General features: G+C 35.3%; 1 protein-coding gene across 2 annotated transcripts; it reads right to left on the bottom strand.

Annotated features, from left to right (window-relative positions):
• Window positions 1-7,477: 7,477 nt before the first annotated feature.
• Window positions 7,478-13,630, bottom strand: LOC149402654 (acyl-[acyl-carrier-protein] desaturase, chloroplastic-like). 2 transcript variants are annotated; one of them, XM_089609050.1, is made up of 3 exons: window positions 13,411-13,630; window positions 9,246-9,735; window positions 7,478-8,098 (listed from the first exon to the last, which is right to left on the bottom strand). In XM_089609050.1, the coding sequence occupies exons 1-3, from the start codon at window positions 13,545-13,547 to the stop codon at window positions 7,538-7,540; spliced, it is 1,188 nt and encodes a 395-aa protein (XP_089465176.1). In that variant the 5' UTR covers window positions 13,548-13,630; the 3' UTR covers window positions 7,478-7,537. The 2 variants fall into 2 exon arrangements, with proteins under 2 accessions (XP_089465176.1, XP_089465177.1); XM_089609051.1 differs by having other exon boundaries at window positions 9,246-9,723.
• Between the last annotated feature and the right edge of the window lie 10,529 nt (window positions 13,631-24,159).

Genomic DNA, 24,159 nt, shown 5'->3' with positions numbered 1-24,159 from the left:
AGTGAGTCCGAACTCTGACTTTCTCAAATGAGAATACGTAAGTTGTGAAATGGCATGTCTCATTTTAGGATTAAGGTAAGCACGATGCAATTCATACATAGTGACTTCGAGACATAAGAGGTTAAATGGTTTGTTCTTATTTTGTCTCTAGAAGTGCACTGGTCAATTCAGTACCTTCAGAAGATACATAGAAGAACTATAGAGTCTCCAACTCTCAATGCCCCATAACCAGACATCATAGATTCTCCTAACAATCGTACTGAGGTCAATAGTCCTTTGACCCTTAGATTGCGAATATATCTTTTTAAGCAAACTATGAAGAGTTTGTTCATGCAAATCTACATTTGTCTCTTCGTAAGTTGTTAAATTTGCTTATGGACTAAAGACTAATGTTTTATCATAAAGCTTCAAACAGACAAGAAAGAATGAATGAACGTTTCAAATTTTTATTAATGAATAAGCAATTACAAGCAAGAGTCTTCATGAGACTTTATTACATCAAATGTACAAAGTAAAGACTACAACACTTCTTGTGGGCACCATTGACAACAATATAGTAATCACAATTCACTCAATAACACATACACGCATATAAGAAATATCACACAATCAATCACATAACACATATTGACCAATTCAGATCACACACTCATCGTAATTAATTTTAAACTAATCCGTATTGTAGTGAGATTATTCTCACCGTATTGAGTCGGGGAAAAGTTCTTAGACTCTCGAACGATTGGAAAAGCTATTGGGCTCGAGACCTATTCGAACGGATAGAAATTAGGTTCTTATAAAACACTTCTAGACATAACAAAGATTCTAAAAAAATAATCGGAGAAGGAATAGGGACGTCAAAAGACGAAAATACCCTTCGTCCTCGGGTTTCGGGAAAAAAAATAGTTTCAGAGAAAAATTATGAAAAAACTCCAGAGACTAGAAAATATAAATTTGAACATATTAGTCTGCAGTGATAAGACCAAAATCGGAGTTTAAGTTGACGAAAACAAAAATCAAAGTATAAAATGATAAAAGGATATTAGAGAAAACTGAAACAATCTGCACACCGGTTTGAAAATATTTCTTTTATACATAAATACACATTCAAAATTCATATAAATTTTATCGTATACCAACGACGTACCAAAATATTTTGTATAAAAATTTCATATAAAAATATGTTTCGTAGGTATTTTAATTAAATACAAAAAACTACGCTGTTTGAAATAGAAATAAATTTTTTGTGCCGTGAGCGTAAAAGATTTTTGAAATAAAAACCGTCCATGTAAAAATTATGATATATTGCAACTGTATTGAAAACATCTTAAGTAGTTATATAATATTCAGACTAAAATTGCTCATTTGCAAACAAAACATACTAACAAAAAAAAATTGCGAAAGAAAAGAAAAGTTACATAAAAAAAATACCTCTTATTTGGTCAGAGAATAAATTCCAACAATTTGCTAGGAACAAAACAAATTGAGGAAAGAAAACCACCTAATAATTTTGATATATTTGTTCTCTCTCTCGTTCGTTCGTTCTTACTCTTATTTTTTTTTTCTCTGGGATAGTGTTTGAAAAAGGATCTTTTGATAGCGTAAGAAAGACAAAGGAAAAAGGCTGGAGCTAAGCAAAAGAAAGGAACGACAAAAAGATATGATGTCAATATACATTATGTTTAATTAATGTACTTAAAAAAATCTCTATTTTCAATTTTGTATAACGGAATTAATCAAAATCAAAAGCTCACGTTCAAAAAGAAGGCAAGAACTTATTATCAACCTTGACAGCATTAATCCTAAAAGTCAACTATATATATATATATGTATATATATATATATATACACGTGCAATATTTCATTAGCGTACACATGCCCAAATACATATTTGAAAAGAAAAAAAAAACCTATTTCTTTCCTATCATGTATATAACCATTAATTGCACTTTATTTTCCTGTATAGTAACTTTTTACGTGTAAAATATATATATATATATATATATATATATATGCATATATTTGACTAACCAAATATGAATAGCAACCCACCAATATATATATATATATATATATATATATATATATATATATATATATAAAACGTTAATGAGAAATTTACTCAACTAATATATCATACATATCAATACACGCACATGCACATGATACCTCCATAAACCAAAATATATACTGTACATTTATCTTTAAGAAAGGAAGCTGTCTTCCCTAAGTATTTTACTTAACTAAAAAAGAACTTATAATATATATATATATATATATATATATATATATATATATATATACACACACACTTATATAAAATAGAAATTTCACATCACAAAAATTTAATTTCTGAAATGGCTAAAAAGAAAAATCGGGGTTTCACAATAAAGAACCTCTAATAATAATGTGTTTCATTATTATAATCTCACTAGCTGTAATTGTGATTGACAACACCAATTCTGAAATATGTGTATTTGCATAATTAAATAATTATTTATCGTAGTATTAATTATTTATTGTTTGATCAAGTAATAATTAATCAATTACTTATTTGTTTATTGTTGGATCAAGTAAATAAATAATTAATTGAGTTTTAAGCAATTGGGCTTTGCACCAAAGGGGGAATCGAATTTTTAGGATTTGGCACAAGGATATGCGCAAATCCTCTTGGCCGTGAGGTAGAAATTCGTGCACTATATTATTGGTACTTTTCAATATTTTCTCTTTAGTTGTTTAAATAAAGGAGAGAGAAAAATATTTAAAAGGAAATAAGATATTGTTTTTTTATTCTCTTTCATGAATATGAGAAGAGAATAATATTTAAAATGAAATAAAATTTATTCTCTCTCATTAATATTATGAGAGAATAATATTTTAAAGGAAATAAGATATTGTCCTTTATTCTATCTCATGAATATTAATTAGAATAATATTTAAAAGGAAATAAAATATTTTCCTTTACTCTCTCTCATGAGAGAATAATATTTAAAAGGAAATAAGATATTTCCTTTATTATCTAATTAATAAATATTCTCTATTTAAATAGGAAATAAAATCTCATAGATATTTATCTGATGGCTAAGAGAGAAAGTATGATTCATGAGATGAGATTCAACGACCAAGCTTTGATTCACTAGTGTGAACATAATAAAAGGAAATAATATATTTTGGAAACTACCAAGAATATATAATTTCCACTACTATAAATAGGGGGTTCATGAGAAGAGAAAAGTCATGCTTTCTGAATAGCAAATTTCGTCCAACTCCTCTAGTGTTGCCGAATTCTCTCTCTCTCTCTCTCTCTCTCTCTCTCTCTCTCTACCCTTTGGAATTGCTCTATTCTGTTCTTAGAAAATAAGAGTGAGATCTTGAAACAATATTTGTTTCTTGATCGTGTGAGATTAAAGAGTGTGGTCTCACATCGTATTTCTTTATTCGTCCGGAGATTACGTTTCTGAAGACTACGGTGTCATCAAGAGGAGTACGAGGATTTAAAAGCTTGAAAAAGGAGAACAAGGTGTTCAAGTACGAGAATTTTAAAGCTTGAAGAACGAGATCAAGGCGTCTGAAAATGTATTGTGAAAGCTAGAAGATTTTTTTTCGTGAGCCCAATCCGTAAGTTTGTATGAACCTTGTTCTTTGATCTTATTGGTTGCTTGACATGTTTAATTGTTTTCATTATTTAATTAATAAAGTAAATCTAGATCTTGTTAGATAACCATCCTTTTATTTAGCTCTTGTTAGCGTAATTAATGTATTCCGCAACTTATATGGTTATCAAGGTGATCACATAATCCCGACGAGTTGTGTCAGAGCGAATGTTCGTGTCCGATACTCCCCTCGTTTCCTTACAAGTGGTATCGAAGCAACTGTTCGTGTCTGATACCATCTCCGTAATTACAATAACTGGTATTAGAGCGATTGTTCGTGTTTGATACCACCCTTGTATTCTCTCCAACAAGTGATATTAGAGTGATTTTTCATGTCTGATATCCTACGTGTTTCACCCACAAGTGGTATCAGAGCGATTGTTCGTGTCTGATACCAATTGTTCGTCACCAACAAGTGATAACAGAGCGATTGTTCCTGTTTGATACCACTTGTTCGTTTCCAACAAGTGGTATCAGAGCAATTTTTCATGTCTGATACCACTCGGTTGTTCACCAACGGATATGTCTGCAGACATTTATGTGCGAGCTAGATCAAGACCACGATGGGAGTGTGCTATAGCCAGAGTGCCATTCATTTGGCAAAGAACCCGGTGTATCATACTGTCACGCCCCGGGAAAGGTGGGGTGTGATTAGAATATAATTAAGCAGTAATAAACTTTACAAAACTAACCCACGGTGCATACTCAGTTGATTACTTTACAAGTCCAAAGATAAAAGAAAGAAAACGAAAAATAAAATCAACCTTCGATACTTGATAATCTATCCAGCGAAAAACCTTCAAACTCTCGACCACACTTAATCTCGAAGTCGTCCTAACATTTCTTTTCACTTTCCTGGTTATACAGATAATTTAAGAAAAACAAAGAAACGTAGGGTTGAGCTTGAGGCCCAGTAGGTGTTATAATATTTGGCTCGATTTTTAAAAAAATATATTTTCAAGAATAATAATTCTCATATATCATTTTCGAAAAACAATAATACTTTCATATAATAGTACTATCCTTGTCCCGTGTAGATCTCCATACACGTACAAGTATAACCCCCGTCACGTGTTGATCTCCAACCACGTACGAGTCTAGCTTGCAGAAAAGTAAACATGCATTGAATGATGAAATATGCAAATGCAAAATGCGATTTTTATGCTGGTGGCCTGTCACCGCCTGCCCACATAACCCGTGGCAGTCCTCTGATCAGAATGGTGCACTCTCCACACCCTTTTATATATACGCATGCATTCTCCGCTTCGTATATATAAGGATCCGGCTATCCCAGGCCAATAAAGAAAAATATTATATTTATATTTTTCAAATAAGGGATATATGTATAATACTGAAAATATTCTCAACTTCATGATCAGATATCCTGAGATGAAGTTCCGCCACATTTTCTAAGAACGGTCTAGGTTTCGTGGCACGTTCACAACCATTTTCATTTCGAAAATAATATATACTTGAGGCCAAACCATAAAATCAGGAGAGAAGGGTTATAATAACCTACCTCGAGAGTAAGCGTCAATATCGCTCTTCCACGAGACGTTCGCTCGTCCTGTGAACCTGAACGTTCACTAATACCGAGAATCCAGACGTTCACTTATTCCGTGAACCCTCTAAATGACTTTCAATCTTGAGTCCTATCACGGTAAATCAAACCGATCCTGAATCAGAATCTTATGAGTAATCCATAATACTCAAACTCAAACGTACGATTTAATAATCGTATAACCCAAAGACATTTCTAACTATAAAGTCCAAAACTCGCATTCCTGGAACGAGTCTAATTTCATTTCCATAATGAAATCTGAAAATAGTTCTAGCGAAACAAGTATAAACCTTTTCTTTTCCAAGTTCAAAACCGTCAATAACTTATCTCAAGTCATCACTTATCCATACTCAAACTTTTCATATAAAAAAAAACACATGGTCAAAGCCAACAATTCCACACGGCCACTATACAACTCTCGGCCAAAACTTTTTCACACGGCCAAAAACAAGAATTTCAACACCAAATATCCAAAACTCCGAAATTAATCAATCTTACAAATAATCTCAAGCATACCATCAATCCAAGAATCACCCAAGCATGTCCAAATCAAAATCCCCCAAATTTTCAGATTCAAAACCCTAAAAACCTAATTCTCGTCCACAATTCAAAGAAAAAATCAAGGGACGTGCTTGAATCTACAATTTCAAGTGATGAGCATCTCAAACCGAGTCTAAACATCAATGATAACAACTCAATTTCATAGAATCTCACTTCGAAATCAAAATCCCCAAATTCACGTATGAACCCTAGATCTCAAATCAATTCGGGTAAGTATTCTTCCCACCTTGTTGCTGTGAAATCTAACGTCTACAAGGAGCTCCTGCTCTTTCCCGGCGTGTCTTTCTCGGGCGGCGGCTGGTGTGAGCTCGCGGCGGTGGATTTCTCTCGGCCGGGGCGTGCGCTGGAGCTCGGGTTCTGGAGCTGGTGGCCGAGCGCGTCCTCTCCTTCTCTCTCATTCTCAGTCGCGCTCTCTCGCTCTCTTCTCCTCTCTCTCGCTCGATCTCTCTTTCCCTCCCTCTCGGTTCTCTCCTTCTTCTTCTTCTCTTTTCTTTTCTCTTCTTTTCCTTTCTTGCGTTTTACCTTTCTCTGGTTTCTTTGGCCGAGTGACACCAATCACTTGAAGAAGATTCCACACACTAATGACGTGGCATGCTCAAACTTATCCTTTTAATTACAAACCAACCTCTTTTTCTTGTTTTCTTTCAAATGGGTCCCTTAAAAATTGTTACAACCACGTCCTTTCATATAATTATTTAATTAAATCCATAACCAAACGGATTATAATTATATGTTTCGAACCGAGAATTTTCTCGTTCGTTCTCAATTAATTAAAATATATTTAAGGTTTCTCGGAATTAATTCTCGTCCTTGAGAATTTATTTTCATAAATTAAATTCCGGAATATCTCCTCGGAAAATAATTTATTATACGAAACGAACTCGATAAATCCTTTATTTTATTCCGAGATTTCTCCTTACCTTAATATATTTCAAATCCAAAAATACTGGAAATACTTCTTAGAAAATTAATTTACATAATTTTCTCATCCTTTGATTAACTTAATTTACAAGATAATCTTAAAACTTCGAGTCGCTACACATACCGTGATGGTATTTTGGGAATTTCAGGCATGTTTGTTAGCCCTAATATTCTCCATAAATACCATATGTGCCGATGTTCTTGCAAGAGCACAAGAGAGTTGTGGATGATCACCATCCTGGTTTCATGGACTTCAAACTACCCTACAGATTTATAACTCAGGCTCCCCCTGTGTTTAAGCTCCCCTCATTTTTCACTCACAATCTCCTAGTATTTCAACAACGTTTATAACAATACGTGTTTTACAATATTCCGAATACCCAAAAACAACTATGTGACAAAGCTCTAACAATGGTTGTCAACTACAATGTATAAATCACAACTAGGACCTAGACGTATTACCCTACCAAAGAGGGAAAAAATCCCTTATATATGACATTCCTGCGTAGTGTCCTTGGTTAGGGTTTCTCGATGGACATGACGATCGCTCATTGAACAATCAGCGAAAGCAAATTAGACAAAAAAAACTGTCTGCAAAAATCTACGTCACTCTACTGACGTGTAAAGCAAATGTCTCGTAGTTTTCAACAACAGTTTTTCCAAAATAAAAACAACCAACTCAGAGTAAGAACAATAATATTTTAATGAAATTTAAAATATACGTAAATCACAAAGAGAATATTTAGAATAAAGTTCATCAAACCATATTATTACAATAGATTGTCAATACAGAAACACTATATTTCACCACTTGGGTTCGACAGTGTGTTGCAATAGTAGCTAGCTAGGCTTGTCTACCAAAAATCCAGCTGAATGAAACAGCGGTGGTTGGTTGATTATGAGCCTTGGATCGGGCTCTATCCTCAACCCTCTGAATCCTACGTGGCAGTTGGCAAAGATAATCTTGGGCCTCACGACCTTCCTCGGAAAGCTCAGTAAGACGGTCGACATTCCAGAGAAGCAACAAGTGCTCGACGATGAGCCTGTAGTCTATTGCAGTGTAGACCCTGATACGCGATGCGACGGCTGCGTAGTTTTGGAAAAGGCCGCGGTCGAGCCCATCGTACATGTTATGGGCCGGCATGGACACATTGTGGCGCATCATGTGAGCGAAAGCGGCCACGGCGCCGTTGGGGTCGATCTCGAACAGTTTCGCGGCAAGTCTGGAGTAAGCGGTCTCGTGGCGCTTCTCGTCTGAGGCGATGGTCCCGCAGATCTTCGCAAGGTTTGCGTCTCCGTGTCGGAGAGCGAGCTTGGCGGTGTTGCCGTGAGAGATGGCTGCCGCTCTTTCTTGAAACGTGGTGTAGATGGCCCATAGGTATGGATTCTTGCCGGTCCCTAGGTCCTGAGAATGTGCTCCCCCTTATCAATTTTATCTATTGTTAATTGTGTTATTAACTATATTATTATTTCTTTAAGCACTCTCTGCAGTCATATATGAAATTTAAAGTTTTTCCAAATAACCAACTTTTGATAAATTTAAGTAAATAGTAACGAGATTTTATTAACAAAGCCAAAAAGACGATAATAATTGTAAATAATCGTTAAAAATTTTAAATAAATCATGAGACTCCAATGACATAAATAGAATGCTAAAAACGTCTAAACATGACACATCACTATAATTATAATGATTATTTATTTAAGATACCGAAGTTGAGTGGGTCTTTCCATCAACAACCATTGGTTTTTTTTAAAGAGCTTTATGTGTGTTCGATTCTTATTGTGCTCGTCGATCTTCCTATTGTCGGAAGCATGCACAAATCGTACGATTATCGGAACTTAGTGTTAGTTTCACTTTGACTTAGGTTCGAGGTGTTCCATGTATTAAGGTGTTATTCTCCTGTATTGCTGGGTTTTGTTACCCAATTTTAATGGAAAATCCGTGAAATTTCAAAAAAAAAAAAAAAAACTAAGTATTTAGCAAATATCTAAATTTAAGTGAGTTAGTTGCATTATAATTTTTTTCCTTTCCCAAAATTACTATAGGTCTAGGGGAGTTATAGCCCCTCTCAGATCTTTCTTACCTGACATTTCTTTCCATACTAAGTACTCTAATTTATATATTCCGGATTTCATTATCTCTTCCATAAAGTATTATGATAATCTACCCCCTCTTTTGTTCTCTCACAAATTTATCCTTTCCACTTTGTAACAAGTTAGGATTTATAGATGGTTCAATTGAGAAGTCGTCTATCACTAATCTTTATTTGTTGAATTCATGGATGCTCAATATAACAATATAGTCTCGTGGCCGCTTAAGTTGGACAATAAGTAATTCCTTCCAGTATCTTGCTTGGCGATTCACTATTACAGATCTGTAATGATTTGAAAGAGAGATTTTAATAGAGTAATGGTCCTAGAGTTTTCTTAACATGTTGGTCAGCGTCGTCCATGACGATATATAGAATAAAGTAAGTTCAGAAAATGAGGAAGAAACACAAGAAGTAATATAGGCTATGCATTCAATGCAATAAATACGTTTAGCATACCATTCCCGAGGATAGAACATTATGAATGGTAGTCTCTATCCGCCTGATATCCACACGCCCGGAAAGGTAAAGGTAGTTCTTAAGAAGGTCTGAATGCCTCCTTTCCTCAGCGCTCCAACCTCTAGCCCAAACAGCCCAGGGGTTGTCGTCGAAGCCGGTTTCATCGTGAAATGGGTGGGTCCCATTCAACCGAGAAGTGAACATGGGAAGCACCTCTTCGTTTATCATGTCTCCCACCAAAACCACGAAATAGTCATCTGGAATGGCTTCGGCTCTTGCTCTTACTTCTCGAATTTTGTCGTAAAACCCTTCTGATGCGGAATCCGGAAGAAAATCTTGAGGCTGCCAGGTGTCGTCCACGAGCTTAAGAAGGGGCAACATGCTTTGTTTAGCCCAAACCTCCAAAGACTTGAAGATTTCCACTTTCTCCGGCGACATATTCAGACAAGAAGTCTTTCTACTAATGATACTCTGTTTTCTGTTTTGTTCACTCGCATATGTACGCAGCCATTATTATTATATGACAAATCACACATAATATTATTACGCATCAAGTTCTGAATTTATAATACTCAACGTTTCAAATATTACACAAAATAGCCATAACTATTTGCTATTCTTATCTTTTTCTTAAGGATATTTTATCTATTTAATTTAAACTAATTATATAGTTATAAGCTACTTGACTATGTATTTTCCTTATTTAATTATCTTCATTGTATATCGGCTTGTTTTTTCAGTTGTTGTTGTTGAGATATTCCAAAATTTTAAGAATTTGAACTTCAAATTACGAACGTATACGAATTTGGATTGCGTATACGCTATTTTAGGGATTTTATTGTTAATTCAATAATACTTTTTGTTATTTGTTTAACTACCGCATATGTTTATTTGATGATGGGTACTTTTAATTTAATACACTTTTTTAAGGTTTATAATTATTTTTTAAATATTATTTAGTTATTAATTAGTAAGGAACCCTTATTATTCGAAATATACATAAGAAAAAATGGTATGAAATAGTCAAATAGCTATTCTCAATTAAAATGATAGCTTAAATATTCAAATATTAAAAAGGGTGATGTAGCTAAATAACTAATTTAAAGTTATGAATTTGCAAAATATCCAAGGTTTGTCTTAATTGAGTAAAATAGCCAAAATGTGCAGCAATCTGGTTTCAAGATTAATTTTTTTGACCATAAGATTAATTTTTTTGAAAGTGATAAATTTCTTATAATAATCGTCAAAAATTTTAATCTAGGTTGTCAAAAATATGTTGAAAATCTAAATTTGGCTACTTTGCTGAAAAGTTGAAACTTTGGCTATTTTGCTAATCAATAAGTTTCAAATGGCTATTTTGTACAATTTTTCCTATTAAAAATACAATACTCATGCCAAATCTCTCAAAATATGATGCATTCGTCTTGTCTCAATTTAAACTATGTTCTAAATTATTATAAGGATAAATTACATAAATGACCCCTGAACTTTTGACCATTTAACAACGTGGTCCCTACTTTTATTTTTCTTACAGCGTCGCCCTTGAACTTTGACAATCTTACAAACTTAGTCCTTCCGTCTATTTTTCTCAACAATTCATCCATTTTTTCCCATGTGATTGACATGTGACTATTTAAACAGGGACAAAATTGTAAAATAACAAAAAATATTGATTTTATAATGATTTAATATTATTAAAAATTATTATTTATTATATAAAAAAATAAATAAAAATAAAATAATTATGTAAAATATCAATTTTTAATAAAAATGAATTGTAAAAATGAATTATTATTTATTATTAATTTTCTATTATCGTGAAAAAAAAGTATAATGAAAATGTATAAAAAAAAGTATTAAAAAAAGACAACAAACAAAATGAAAAATGAAATTTTTTAATTTTAATTTATTAACTTTAAATATAAAATAATTAAATAAAGGATATATAGGTAATTTTAAATATTTAAGTTATTACACAAGTTAAAATAGACGGAATATACTCCCAAAATCTGACGGAAGGACTAAGTTTGTAAGATTGTCAAAGTTCAAGGGCGACGCTGTAAGAAAAATAAAGGTAGGGACCACGTTGTTAAATGGTCAAAAATTCAGGGGGCATTTATGTAATTTATCCTTATTATAATTTCAACTTAGAGTATTTAAATGAGCATATGGCGGATAGCTTCCCCTTAATAAAAAAAGTTAATGACGTCTGTCCATGTTATGAAGAGAATATGTTTACTGTTTAAATTAATTCACTGTTTAGATAATTAATTTATTGCAGAACTTGTCAACTTTTTTTTAATAAAATTAAATTTTGGATAGAATCTTAAATGAAGCTAAGTAAATGGCTAGATGCAACAAATTTTTGTAAAAAAAATGTTACAATGTTGTATTAAAACACATGCGCACTATAGTCTTGCTTTAAGTTTATTTACTATATTTTTAGAGATTTGTAAGTAACTAAGCCCCTTTAAACATGTGATTTTGGATCTAGCCTATGTTTGACAATTTTTAGGGATATAGCCAAATGGCTTATGTGGCAATAATTAAGGTCTGATTTGCCCTTATTTATTAACAAATTCGTCACTTTCTCTCTCCTATTTTTTTTCAAATAATTTTTTTTGCGTCAAAACTTCAAAAATTCGTATCTTTCTCATACGAACTCGAAATTGAGTGATTTCAGATCCTACAAATTCGTGGCGTCGAGATCTTCAAAAATAGACCCATTGTGTTTGATGAAAAATTATGTTTAATGCATCATAGTTACGTTTCCATTTATTTTTTTGATAATTTCAAATATTTCCAGTTATTTCCATATTTAAGGTAGTAACATGATTTTTCTACATCTATGGTATTAAACATGATTTTTCATCAAACACAATGGATCTATTTTTGAAGATCTCGGCGTCACGAATCCGTAGGATTTGGAATCACTCAATTTCGAGTTCATATGAGATAGATATGTTTTTTTGAAGTTTTATGTAAAAAAAAGTGTAGGAAAAAAGTAGGAGAGAGAAAGTGACGAATTTGTTAATAAATAAGGGTAAATCAGACCTTAATTATTGACACATAAGTCTGTTGGCTATTTTCATAAAAATTGTGAAACATAGGCTAAAAACAAATTTCATAGTTTCATTTTGACTATTTTGCTACAGTGCCCATATTTTTATTTAGATTGAATGGTAGTATAATTATCTAATAAAGTTTCATAGATTTATAAATCACTTTTTTCGTCGGCATTGAACTTTACATTTATGCAATCATTAGTGGTAATGTAGTCTAAGTATACGTTGATGCCAGATTTTAATTGATCATGCTTGTATAAGTGTATAAACCTCAAAATATTATATATTTATATCGCAGTTCCTCTAATAATAATAAACAATATATTTTTATATTCTCAATTTGAAATCGAACTCATCTTTTCAAAACTTTATTACATTATCATTCAAATTGGAAATTGAAAACATATAAAAATGAGATGACTTGTTTTTTCAGCTACCTATTTATGAGAATGAGATGCTTTGATTATTTCAAAAGGCTAAATTAACTATAGGAATTTCAGATATTGTCGGTGGCTATGATAAACTTTGTAATTTCCTTTGTATTTCAAGATTATTACTTCATCAACAAAAAAACAAAAAAAAAAAAACATTAAATCCATTAAATTCTCATGCGTCAAAATTATTTATGACGATCACATACTTTTCCTTCTCGGATTTCTATTCTTTCTAACGACACTCACAAATGCATGAAGAATTCCACAAAATAATATTTTTAATTAGGTAATCACGAATGGTTCATCAATTATCAGTCTCGGACATATAGATAAAAACGAAATAATAGCTATTAACAAATCGACAACAAACTTAATTCGCGAGTTACATTGAGTTTTGTTTTTAAAAAATAATTTTTTAGATAAGTGAAACTGCGTAATTAATATCTAATGTGGTTTAGTTTGTATGCTTACATACTCATTTTTTTAATATATAACATTTATGGGTCCTTTAACGTCATATCTACTAAAAAAAAATCTATTACAACGACAGATTAATGATATTGAAATTTATAACAGGCTAAACTCTACCAGCTCGTTTCTAAAATCTCATATACTTATAATCAATTAAGTAGTGTGATGTATAAATATAGAAAGCTTAATACTCACTTGCTGCGACGATTCTGACTAACAGCATTATAGCTCATTATCGTCAGCTTTGGAGATCTACGTCGCTGAGAACCAAAATAATGATTCCTTTCCATGTATTTAGAGTTCATCATCAAAACATTAACTGGAAGAGCCATTTTAAAGTTTTTTTTTTCTTCCTTTTAATTTTGTGGAGCTTAATTTTAAGCATTTGTAGCGTGTAAATGATATATATATATACACACACACACATATATATATATATATATATATATATATATATATATATATATATATATATATATATATATAAGAGAACCAATATACTGTTCCAACCGTTATGCAACATTGATTTAAATAGCATTTATTAGACCGTTAACTTTTTTTAATATTCGAGCCCGTGATTAACTAATCGAGATTAAGCTTGCATCGTTTCAAGCACCGACTAAGAAGGGGGGAAATGATGGGACTAACTAAAGAAAATCTATGGCTGTGTTTGGTAACCTGCTTTTAGCTTTTTTCATAATTCGTAACTTTTTTTTTACCGTATCGTAAAACAGATTTTTCTAAAATCTAATAAGTGCTTTTTGAAAATATAAGATAGAGTCGAAAGCAAATAATCGTAGTTTTTTTTTAAAAAAAAGTCTTTTTGTTTACGTATTAAATTACTAATATACCCTTACTTATAATTAAAATTTATCCTCACGATTTGATGTAGGCTGTTAAAATCTAAAACAGATTTTTCTAAAATCTAATAAGTGCTTTTTGAAAATATAAGATAGGGTTGAAAGCAAATAATCGTAGTTTTTTTTTTTTTTTTTTTTTTTTTTTTAAGTCTTTTTGTTTACGTATTAAATTACTAATATACCCTTACTTATAATTAAAATTTATCCTCACGATTTGATATCGGCTGTTAAAATCTATCAGTGCAAGCGCAGACTGGGAGTAAATGCAGCTCACCAAGGGAGCTAATTTGAAAGAAAAAAAGAGAGAGCTAATTTATAAATTTTCAGAGTAAAAAATGTAATTTTTTTAGAAAAGAATCAAAAGTGTAAATTTTCAAGATATACAAATGTAATTTATTTTTAAAATAGGCAAAAAGAGTAAATAGTCTACTACTTACTGGACTTACTCTAACTCCGTCCTGAGTGTAAGTGTGCAACGAACATACATCTTTTTAAAAGCTACACTACTAAGGGTTTTTTTTTTTTTTTTTTTCTTTTTCTTATGTGAACTAGATAAATATCTATACACATATATTATATAAATGTATATACATTGATCGAATGTATATATACGTATAAATTTATACAGAACATCTAATATTGGATCATATATATATATATATATATATATATGTATATATATAAAGGTTCGAATTGCCATTTTCAATACCATTTCGAGTCTCCTAATTTATGGAAAATCGATAAACCGATGGAAAACAAAACGGAGAAAATGTGAAAAAAGAAAACCGATTTATTGTTTTGAAATGCCGTTTTCGATGAAAAACTGACATGCCGATGGAAAACTGAATGGAAATAATGCTGCTTAATATGTTCGTTGTCAGTCGTTTTCGGAAAACCCAGAACGCCGAGAAGACGCGCCGCTCAAGGAGCCGATGGTCAGGCCTGAGGTTCTGAAGTGGCAAGCCTTCCCTCATAAGTCGCCGGTAAACCACCGCGCCGAGACTCTCGATCCTTCGAGTCGAGCTTTGCTCCTCGAGTCGAGACGCTCTCCTCAAGTCGAGCTTTACTCCTTGAGTCGAGACGATCTCCTCGAAGTCGAGTTTCGCTCCTCGACGGAACCATGAGGTATTCTTTTCAAGTCGAGGCTCGGGTTGGTCTCCTCAAGTTGAGCATCGCTCCTCAAGTCGAGCCTCGAGTCACGCTCCTCGAATCAAATCTCACATGTCGAATAGATACTTACGTGTTACGGGCAGAAAGCGCGAAATGCGAAAGCCCAAGACGGTCCGACGGGCCCGGTAGAACAAAGGGCCCGGTCCGAAGACCAACATTTCGGCGCTAGAAGGAGGGGACTTCCCGACCTGTTCAGCCCGAAATCCCTTCCATTCATCTTCTTCTTTTCTTTCTGAAAACTCGACTTTCTCGGACTTGAGAAAAGATGAGTAGTCAGCCACCCGTACGTTTTGAGGGCGTTAACAACCCCGATAATGTCACTGGAACCAAAAAGTATTTCTTGCGCTCCCAAGCGCATGGTGACGAAGAGTCGCTCCATGAAGAGAGCTCGATCCGCTCACCATCTTCATCTCCAGATAGCAGGGACGACCGCATCATGGAGTTGGAGGAGAATATCCACCAACTGAAGGCAAAGAACGCGAGGTACCACAGCCGACTGGCTGCAAAGCGACCTACGCATGACACGGTGATCCCCAACGGGGATCCTGAGAACCTCAACGAGGAAAGTCGCGACCGCGACCCTGATTACGAGGGTACTGGCGATTCGGAGGATATCGAGACTTCTCTCACGAAGGACGGGGGACTCCCCCCCATGTTTGAAGCCGGTCCTTCGAACCCCTTACCCCGGACAGGTGACGCACCTGCAGCTTCTCAAGAGGGGAACTCTCGACGTTCAGCCCTTGACCGACTTGGTCAAAGGGAGAATGTTGCGGAAAGTCAGGGCACGCAGAGAGCGCGCCGTCCCAGACGAAGCCTGCGCCTCCGTACGACAAGCCCTGATCTTAGGGACCATCTCACTGCTCAACGCATCAGACTTGGCAATGATCTGAGAGAGTGACTGAGCTCTAGACCCAACATCCCGCTGGTGGTCCCGACTAACGGGAACCGCCGCACGGGTCAAGGGTCTAAGCAAAGGCGACAGGTGACTCCTCCCGAACAGGGAGTTTTTCCAACGACCAGTCTCGATGTGGTCACTATGATCTACAATCTTCGAAATGAGGTACGAAATCTCCAGGAATACGGAATAGGCACAAGCACCTATGGAGTCGTAGAGGAGAATTCCTCGCCTTTCACGGCTTAGATATTGGCTGAGATTTGTACGGGGAATTTCAAACTCCCGAAACTCGCTCCCTATGATGGAAAAGCAGATCCTGCTTACCACATCCAGCACTATGAAACCTGGATGACGATGCAGGATGTCTTTCCTTGCGCCATGTGCCAAGCTTTTAGTCTTACCCTCGCCGGACCTGGTTTCGAGTGGTTCAAGAACTTAAGGCCAGGAAGCATCCACTCGTTCAAAGACCTGAAGGACATGTTCCTAGCACGGTTTGCCACATCTATGCTCCAAAAGAAGACCAATATGTACATGTGGTCAATCAGGCAAGAGAGTGGCGAGTCTCTTAGGCGATACCTCGCCCGATTCACTGAAGAGTCAAACAAGGTCGACCGCTTTGACGACGGTGACGCAATTGCCGCTATCATTGAAGGCTTGCGCACAAGTGACTTCCTCAAGTCAGTCGTCGGCCGTGTCCCTTCTACCATGGCCGAGTTGATGACTCGGGCTAAGACCTTCATGGGAGTCGAAGATTACCTCGACGGCCGCAAGAGCAGCAATCAAAGCTCTCGTCGTCGAGAAGAACCTAGCCACGAGCAAGGCGAACCTCGTAAAAGGTGAAATAAGGGAAATCAGGTTGCCAATAACCAGCCCCCTGCACCCCAGAAGCCGCGACTTGCGGAAAACTTCAAAGGGTATTCGTCGTTCACACCGTTGAACACGACGCCGGAACGGATCCTGGCCTTGGCACGTGACAAGTTCCCACCCCCGGCTCCAATGAAAAAAGATCCCGCAACTCGCGAACGATCTAGATATTGTGAGTTTGTCATGACCCGCGAGCCGCGGCAGAGTATCTTCGTATCTTACTTAACATAAATAAAAATCATAAAAACTTTGGTGGAAGCGCTTCCGGAAAACATTTTCTAGAAAAACTTTTAAAATATTTACGTAAACGTCTCAAAACTATGGGCGAATTTTTCGTTTTTCCTACAACATACTATTTAAAACTTTACAAACAAAAAGACTCGTCTTTTTTTTAAAACAAAACAGACTCATTCGCCCTTGACTTAGCCACAGGTCGGCAGCCGTACATACACACGCCTACTTACTTACCGGTTTCGCTGATGCTCTGCTCAGTCTTCTTTGGCCTTTCCTTTATCTACAATATCAAGATAATAACTGTGAGTCGAAAGACTCAGTAAGCGGATATCTACATATCTAATGCACAATGCATATAACACATAAACAATACATAACATGAGATCATATCTTTTCATAACTTGCGGAAGTATCGGCTTAGGTCCCGATAAATCCACCTTACTTGAGAATCAATCGGCTTAGGTCTCGACAGATTCATCTTACTTAAGAACCAATCGGCTTAGGTCCCGATAGATTCATATGCTTAGGAATCACTCAGCTTAGGTCCCTAGAGATCCCCCTTACTTAAGAATTCACCAGCTTAGGTCCCGGTGATTCACATCATAACATACTTGCTTTAATCATAATTTATGGAATTACCAGCGCTTAGGTCCCGGTAACACCTCTTACTTGAGAATATGCCAGCTTAGGTCCCGGCAATTCCCATCATACAATACATTTCCTGCTCGGGATCCCTTAATGATATCCGCACGACACATGTCTTATTGGCGCCAGACAGGAGGGTGCACAGTCTCCTGCCTAATCCCCATGTGGTACCAGCACGAAGCATAATAGGTACCTGCTAACAAGGGGTATATGTCGGAGGCGGTATCATTCTATGTTTTCTCTTTAATTAACTTAACATTAGAGACTGCTTCATTCGGGTTTAATCTCGATCTTAACATATATTCTTTTCGCTTATTAACTCGTGACTTATAAGATCTCAGGATGTGACTCCCAGGGATCCTATCATAATATCCTCGCTTTTGAATACGAGTTTTAACTAGAGTCTCTTATAACCCAGTTTACTAGGACTGGATCTCTTGGAAGGAAAACTAACTACACACATAACAAAGGCTCGGGTTCCTAGATCCTCTAGCCATTTTTGTTAGCCGGACTAATTCTGTTTCTCAATTCGTTAGTGGCTTAAGGCCCTTAATCTTGATAGTGATTTGTCATTTGGCTTATCTTACTCTTGCTTACTAGAAAGCACATAAAAGATGCACGTACAATATATGTATATATAAGGATATATATAATATTTCTTGATATTGTAGGTGCCTACAATCCACTTACCCAGATATGATTCTTTAGAATCCTGAGATCTTCTCTTCTAGATAAAAGGGTTCTTCTTAACTTCACGTACAACCCAGTCCTCGTGAGCTCCTTCCTACTCGCTGCTAATCCTTATAGCAATCTGGACTTATCTATGGAAGAGAAAGATCGAACATCGAGCATACTCAGTATCTCGTCCATTGATCTACTAACGTACACACTTCTACTAAAAGAAAGGTCATACGGAACGTATTCAAAACGTTCTCCTAGTCACGCTACTCAGAGCGTTACAAACACGAAAAACAGAGAATTCACGGAGGCAAAACAGAGATACAGAAAAGAATTGACGCCTAAAAAATAAGGCCCTGACATAACTTCTCTGATCTAAGCTAAGAAACGTCCCACACTATTCGACCACCTATTCTCTTGACCGGGCAAAGCCCACGGCTTAGAATAGGTTCCCGAAGGTCGAAACTAAAATAAAAGAACGTATAAAGAAACTCTTACTAACAATCTATAGCATACGTAAGTTATATGAAAATAACTCAAAACGATACTTCTCAAATGTGTTTTAGAAAATATTTTATGACTTGTCTCTTTATTGACAAGTTATAAGTATTTGAGAACGTAAATAAAACATTTCTCGTTGATATTCTTTTTCCAAATTAAAAGAGTCGAGCTTATAGTCGAACTCGATTTTTAATACATAATGAAGATAAGTATACTAACTAATTTGATTGAATCATCAACGAGTTTAGTAACGATAACATACTAATTTATTTTTCTTAACTACTTATATTAAACGAGCTTGACTATAAAACATAATAATAATAACGTAGGATAACTCAAACGAGACTACTTGAACAATATAATAATTAGTGAACCGTAAAAACATAATAGTACTTATACATCACGGCATATAAACTAAAAAAAAAACGGTTCGCGACTAGAGTCGAGACTCGGGAAATTTCTCGACTTTCTAACACTAAACCGAGACTTCGCGAGTCTCCGAACAAAACCTGACAGCTGTGAACTGTTGGTGGATCGAGCGCGCATCGGACATGAACGATCGCTCCGACGCGCCTCTTTTGAGATGATTCCACCATATAACCATATTAATGCGGAAAAATAATTAATTACGCTGATCATTAGCTAATTAAATTATGGTTATAATTAACAAGATCTAGTTATGTTTAATTAATTTAATTCACGAGAGCATATAAGTCAAGCAACCGATATAGAGCGAAAACGAATACTTACAGTTTTTGGCTCACGAACTGAAAGCTTTTACAATCCGTCTTCGTCTTGAACGTCTTGATGAAGGACTCGAGGATGACACCTTAGTCTTCCGAAACGTAATCTCCGAGGCGAATAAGAAAGATGAGTGGGCACAGTCTTTATCTCACTAGATCACGAAACTAGGTGTTTCGAGATCTCGCTCTTATTTTACTAAGAATGGAAACAAATTTTCCGAGGGGAAGAGAAGTGAAGTGCTCGGCCAAGGTAGGCTAGAGAGCACAAAATTTTCACCAAAAATTGCTTCAAATAATTGCTTATTTTTGCCTTCTCATGAACCCCTATTTATAGTAGTAAAAGGAGATATTCATGGAATCTTCCAGAATATTTTATTTCCTTTTATTGTGTTCACACTAAAGGATTTAATCTAGGCCCTTGGATCTCAACAAGTGAATCCTATTTTTTCTCTCATCCATCAGATCAATATCTATGGGATATTTAAATAGAGAATAATTTATTTAGTGAGATAATAAAGGAGAATGTATTATTCTCCTAAATTTTCTCCTAAATATTCTCCTAAATACTCTCCTTTAAATAAGGAGAAAATATAGGAAAATATCTTTTATTATTCTCTCTCCTTTATTTAAACAACTAAAGAGAAAATATTGGTAAATACCAATATTATAAAAATCGGTTTTTAGGCACACGGCCAAGGGGATTTGCGCAAACCCTAGTGCCAAAACCCTAAATCCGACTTTCATATTTTGTGCAAGGCCCAATTGCTTAAAACCCAATTAATTATTTATTTACTTGGTCCAACAATAAACAAATAATTAATAATTGTTTATTTACTTGATCAAACAATAAATAAACAATTCTACCATAAATATTTATTTAATTCTGCGAATACCCGTTTTCCAGAATTAATGCTGTCAATCACAATTACAGCAAGTGAGATTAATAATGATAAACATTATTATAAGAAAGTTCTTATCCGCCTTTATCAGAGCCGAATCGGGGACTATGGACCTAGTAATAGGAGCTTAACAAATCCGATGACAAAGACGAAATAGTCCTTTCTCTTTTGTCCATCGATTCGTCTAATCTTGGTCAAATACTCCACCTTGTAAGCCAAGATTGAACTCTCCTTTATACTAGAATTATATTTACTCATCGTGACGAGTGTCCACTGATATAGTCAGTTCGTGATCAAGATCCTCCAGGTTCAACCCGTGTCAAGAGAAGTCAATTTATCCGTTATACTTCTCTTGATACATATCAGCCCTAAGCATTGTTGCTTCCCCAGCGAAAGATTCTTTCGAACGTTACTTACTTCGAAAGTGCTAGCAATCTATCGGTTCTGGAATCAACCCTTAGGTGAGTGAACATTAACCTTCTTTCAGGAAGGCTGGATTCCGTATCTGTAAATCACTTCCCACTCGAATCATGCTCTGAGAAAACTCCCAAGACATAAGCTGTGATTAGCATGAATAGCCTTTTAGCGAATGAGTCAAAGAGCCCAGTAACATAACCCAGTGTCCATGATCACTTAAGGATTAAGATCAAGTCTCACTGTGACCATCATAATGACCTCGGTTAGTGTGTCGTAACGGTCCTTAAACGACACATCTACACCAAGACCTGTCCAAGTCGTACACTTACCACAAGTGTAGAATGCTCCCACATAGTGATCAGACTTCACCTATGTGTTCCACATATATGACTTTAGATATAGCTTTCCAGGTGTATATCAGTCATCGACCATGTTTTAGCTCACCGCCCGAACTCAGGTGCCCAGCACGTGACTCAGTTAGATACGGAGGCTATGGAAGATAGTTGTTATTGATTCTAATTGTTTAGAACTCAACCCACTAATCATATAATGCTAATAAAGTAATCCTATTATCGAATTTAGCAATCATTTATTCATTATCTTCAAGTGGGCAATATTCCTAACAATCTCCCACTTTGACCAGAGAAGATAAGTTTCCTTCAGCCAATTTATTTGCCATCATTATAGACGGTTTAGACTTTGACCCAGGATTGAGATTCCCATCATATGGATTCCCACTTTATCTATACTCTATCATTTATGTCGATCTGACATATGTCCCATTTTCATATTATTCTAGTTCAAGCATTTTTGCAAGTGATCTTTGACTTACCATTTAAGATCAAGTCAATTTGTTCACAGTAAATAAATTTGCTTTAGAACAAATTAACACTTCGCATACCTTTTAGATTATACACCAGACTTTATATCTAAAGATAACAAGTCTCCCTATCAAGGTGTACATCCATTTGGTGCCAAAACAGGTTGCACCATTGCATGGTTTTGTTGGAATCGATCTAGGGTTTGAGAAAATAATTAACGCTTCGGTAAGCGGCGGAATTTTAAAAATTTTCTCTTACAAGTAAAACAGTTTTTACTAACCTAGACAAGTGCAAGTACATGTAATTAAAAACCAATATGAGCTAGAAGTTTACTAACCTTTCTTGAAGCTTGAACTTTGAAGAAGCTTGTGGAAAGTTTGCAACGCTCGTCTCCCCTCGTAGCACGTCTCTCTTTCTTTCCTCGGCACCTCGAGCAACCACGAAAGTTTCTATCACTAAATCACTCGAAAAGAAGGAATCACTGAGTGGGCACTTTTAAACACTACGACTTAAGAACGAGTCTCGAAGTCGCAGAGCTAAACACTAGGTCGAGTGAGGACCTAGGTGCCAAAGCAAGAAAAATCGAAAATAAATTAGAGAGAGAGAGAGAGAGGATTTTCGGCCACAAGTTCTAGAGAGGGAGTCTCTCAAATCTCTTAAACTTGGATTAATGAAAAGTGTGGAATGAGGCTCCTATTTATAGGAGAGGTCTTACCTTCAATAAGGTAGTTTCCTCTTCTATAGAATATCACATATTAATGAGCTAATTTCCCCTTTTCTTCTATGAGGCACACGGCCAAGACTTGCCAAGCAAGTCCTTGGATTTGTTTCCTCTTTTATTTGCTTCTCTCTTGACCCTTATGGTCGAAATTCCCTTATCCCATGCATAGGAAATTTGTTTCCTCTTTTTCTTTTGACAAGTATCTAAATACATTTATGCACAAAATAAACTCTCTTTCCTCTTGGGTAGTAGGCGCCCAAATCTTCTAGAAAGGCTTCTAGAATTTTCTTCACTTGTTCATGACAACATAAGAAAAGGCCCATTTAGAATTTTCAATAAAATTCTTATGAAATGAAATTAATCCACAAGGCCCAATAATCAAGTTATAGCCGAGTGACATTAAGTCATCAAATGAACTTGTCAAAAAATTTATTGACATTCATTTCATCCTATGTCTTAAAAGACAAAAATACCCTTTTGACAATTTTCGTTCTTGTTTTGACTTAGCTTCCAGTTTAACTATTCCTATCGATGTGATTCGTGACAGTGACCTCATGGACCCAAATGAACAAAGCTTGAGCTAAACACTTGGACTCAAAAGTTCACAAACCTTTTCCAAGTTTAGCTTAATGCCAACTGACTCCACTAAAGAGCTGACACTGAAAATCTCTCGGTTCAAATGAATTTTTTTTCTACTCAAGAATTCGACCTAATTATAATGAGCGGATCCACTGAATATTATCTATGTTTACCCTTCATGAATGTCATCAGCTAGTCGGGATTTACTAAATTACCATTTTACCCTTCTAGCTGTTATTTCCTCAACTCCTTTGTCGCTTGTGAATAAGTTAGAAACAATGTATTGACGAGGAGCTAACAAGTCACATTGTTTCATCCAAAAGAGTCAGGACTCAATTTGGACACTGGCCAGTTCATTTATTCACACTCCAAGGAACAAAGCATGAGGTGACATACATTGCATTTCAGCAATCTTGTACATGAATTCCATATCTATGAGAACTTCACAAAGTTACTCATGACAGACTCACAACTTAGTACTTCACCAATAGGCCTTGTTCGGAATCACATAGTGAGTCCGAACTTTGACTTTCTCAAATGAGAATACTAAGGTGTGAAATGGCATGTCTCATTTCAGGATTAAGGTAAGCATGATGCAATTCATACATAGTGACTTCGAGACATAAGAGGTTAAATGGTTTGTTCTTATATTGTCTCTAGAAGTGCACTGGTCAATTCAGTACCTTCGGAAGATACCTAGAAGAACTATAGAGTCCCCAACTCTCAATGCCTCATAACCAGACATCATAGATTCTTCTAACAATCATACTGAGGTCAATAGTCCTTTGACCCTAAGATTGCGAATATATCGTTTTAAGCAAACTACGAAGAGTTTGTTCATGCAAATCTACATTTGTCTCTTCGTAAGTTGTTTAGTTTGTTTATGGACTAAAAGACTAAGGTTTTATCATAAAGCT

Source organism: Urtica dioica, chromosome 3, assembly GCF_054948205.1.
Source record: "Urtica dioica subsp. dioica isolate 48M chromosome 3, U.dioica_male_clone48M_v1_H2, whole genome shotgun sequence".
Taxonomy (NCBI): Eukaryota; Viridiplantae; Streptophyta; class Magnoliopsida; order Rosales; family Urticaceae; genus Urtica; species Urtica dioica.
This window is presented reverse-complemented; position numbering and strand designations above follow the sequence as displayed.

Excerpts from the sequence above, each read along its gene's own strand:
- LOC149402654 (XM_089609050.1), bottom strand. The coding sequence starts at position 13,547 with ATGGCTCTTCCAGTTAATGTTTTGATGATGAACTCTAAATACATGGAA. Across the intron at positions 9,736-13,410 it reads AGTCAGAATCGTCGCAGCAA|TGAACAAAACAGAAAACAGA; the intron begins GTGAGTATTAAG and ends TACATATGCGAG. Across the intron at positions 8,099-9,245 it reads ATGTTCTATCCTCGGGAATG|GACCTAGGGACCGGCAAGAA; the intron begins GTATGCTAAACG and ends GCACATTCTCAG.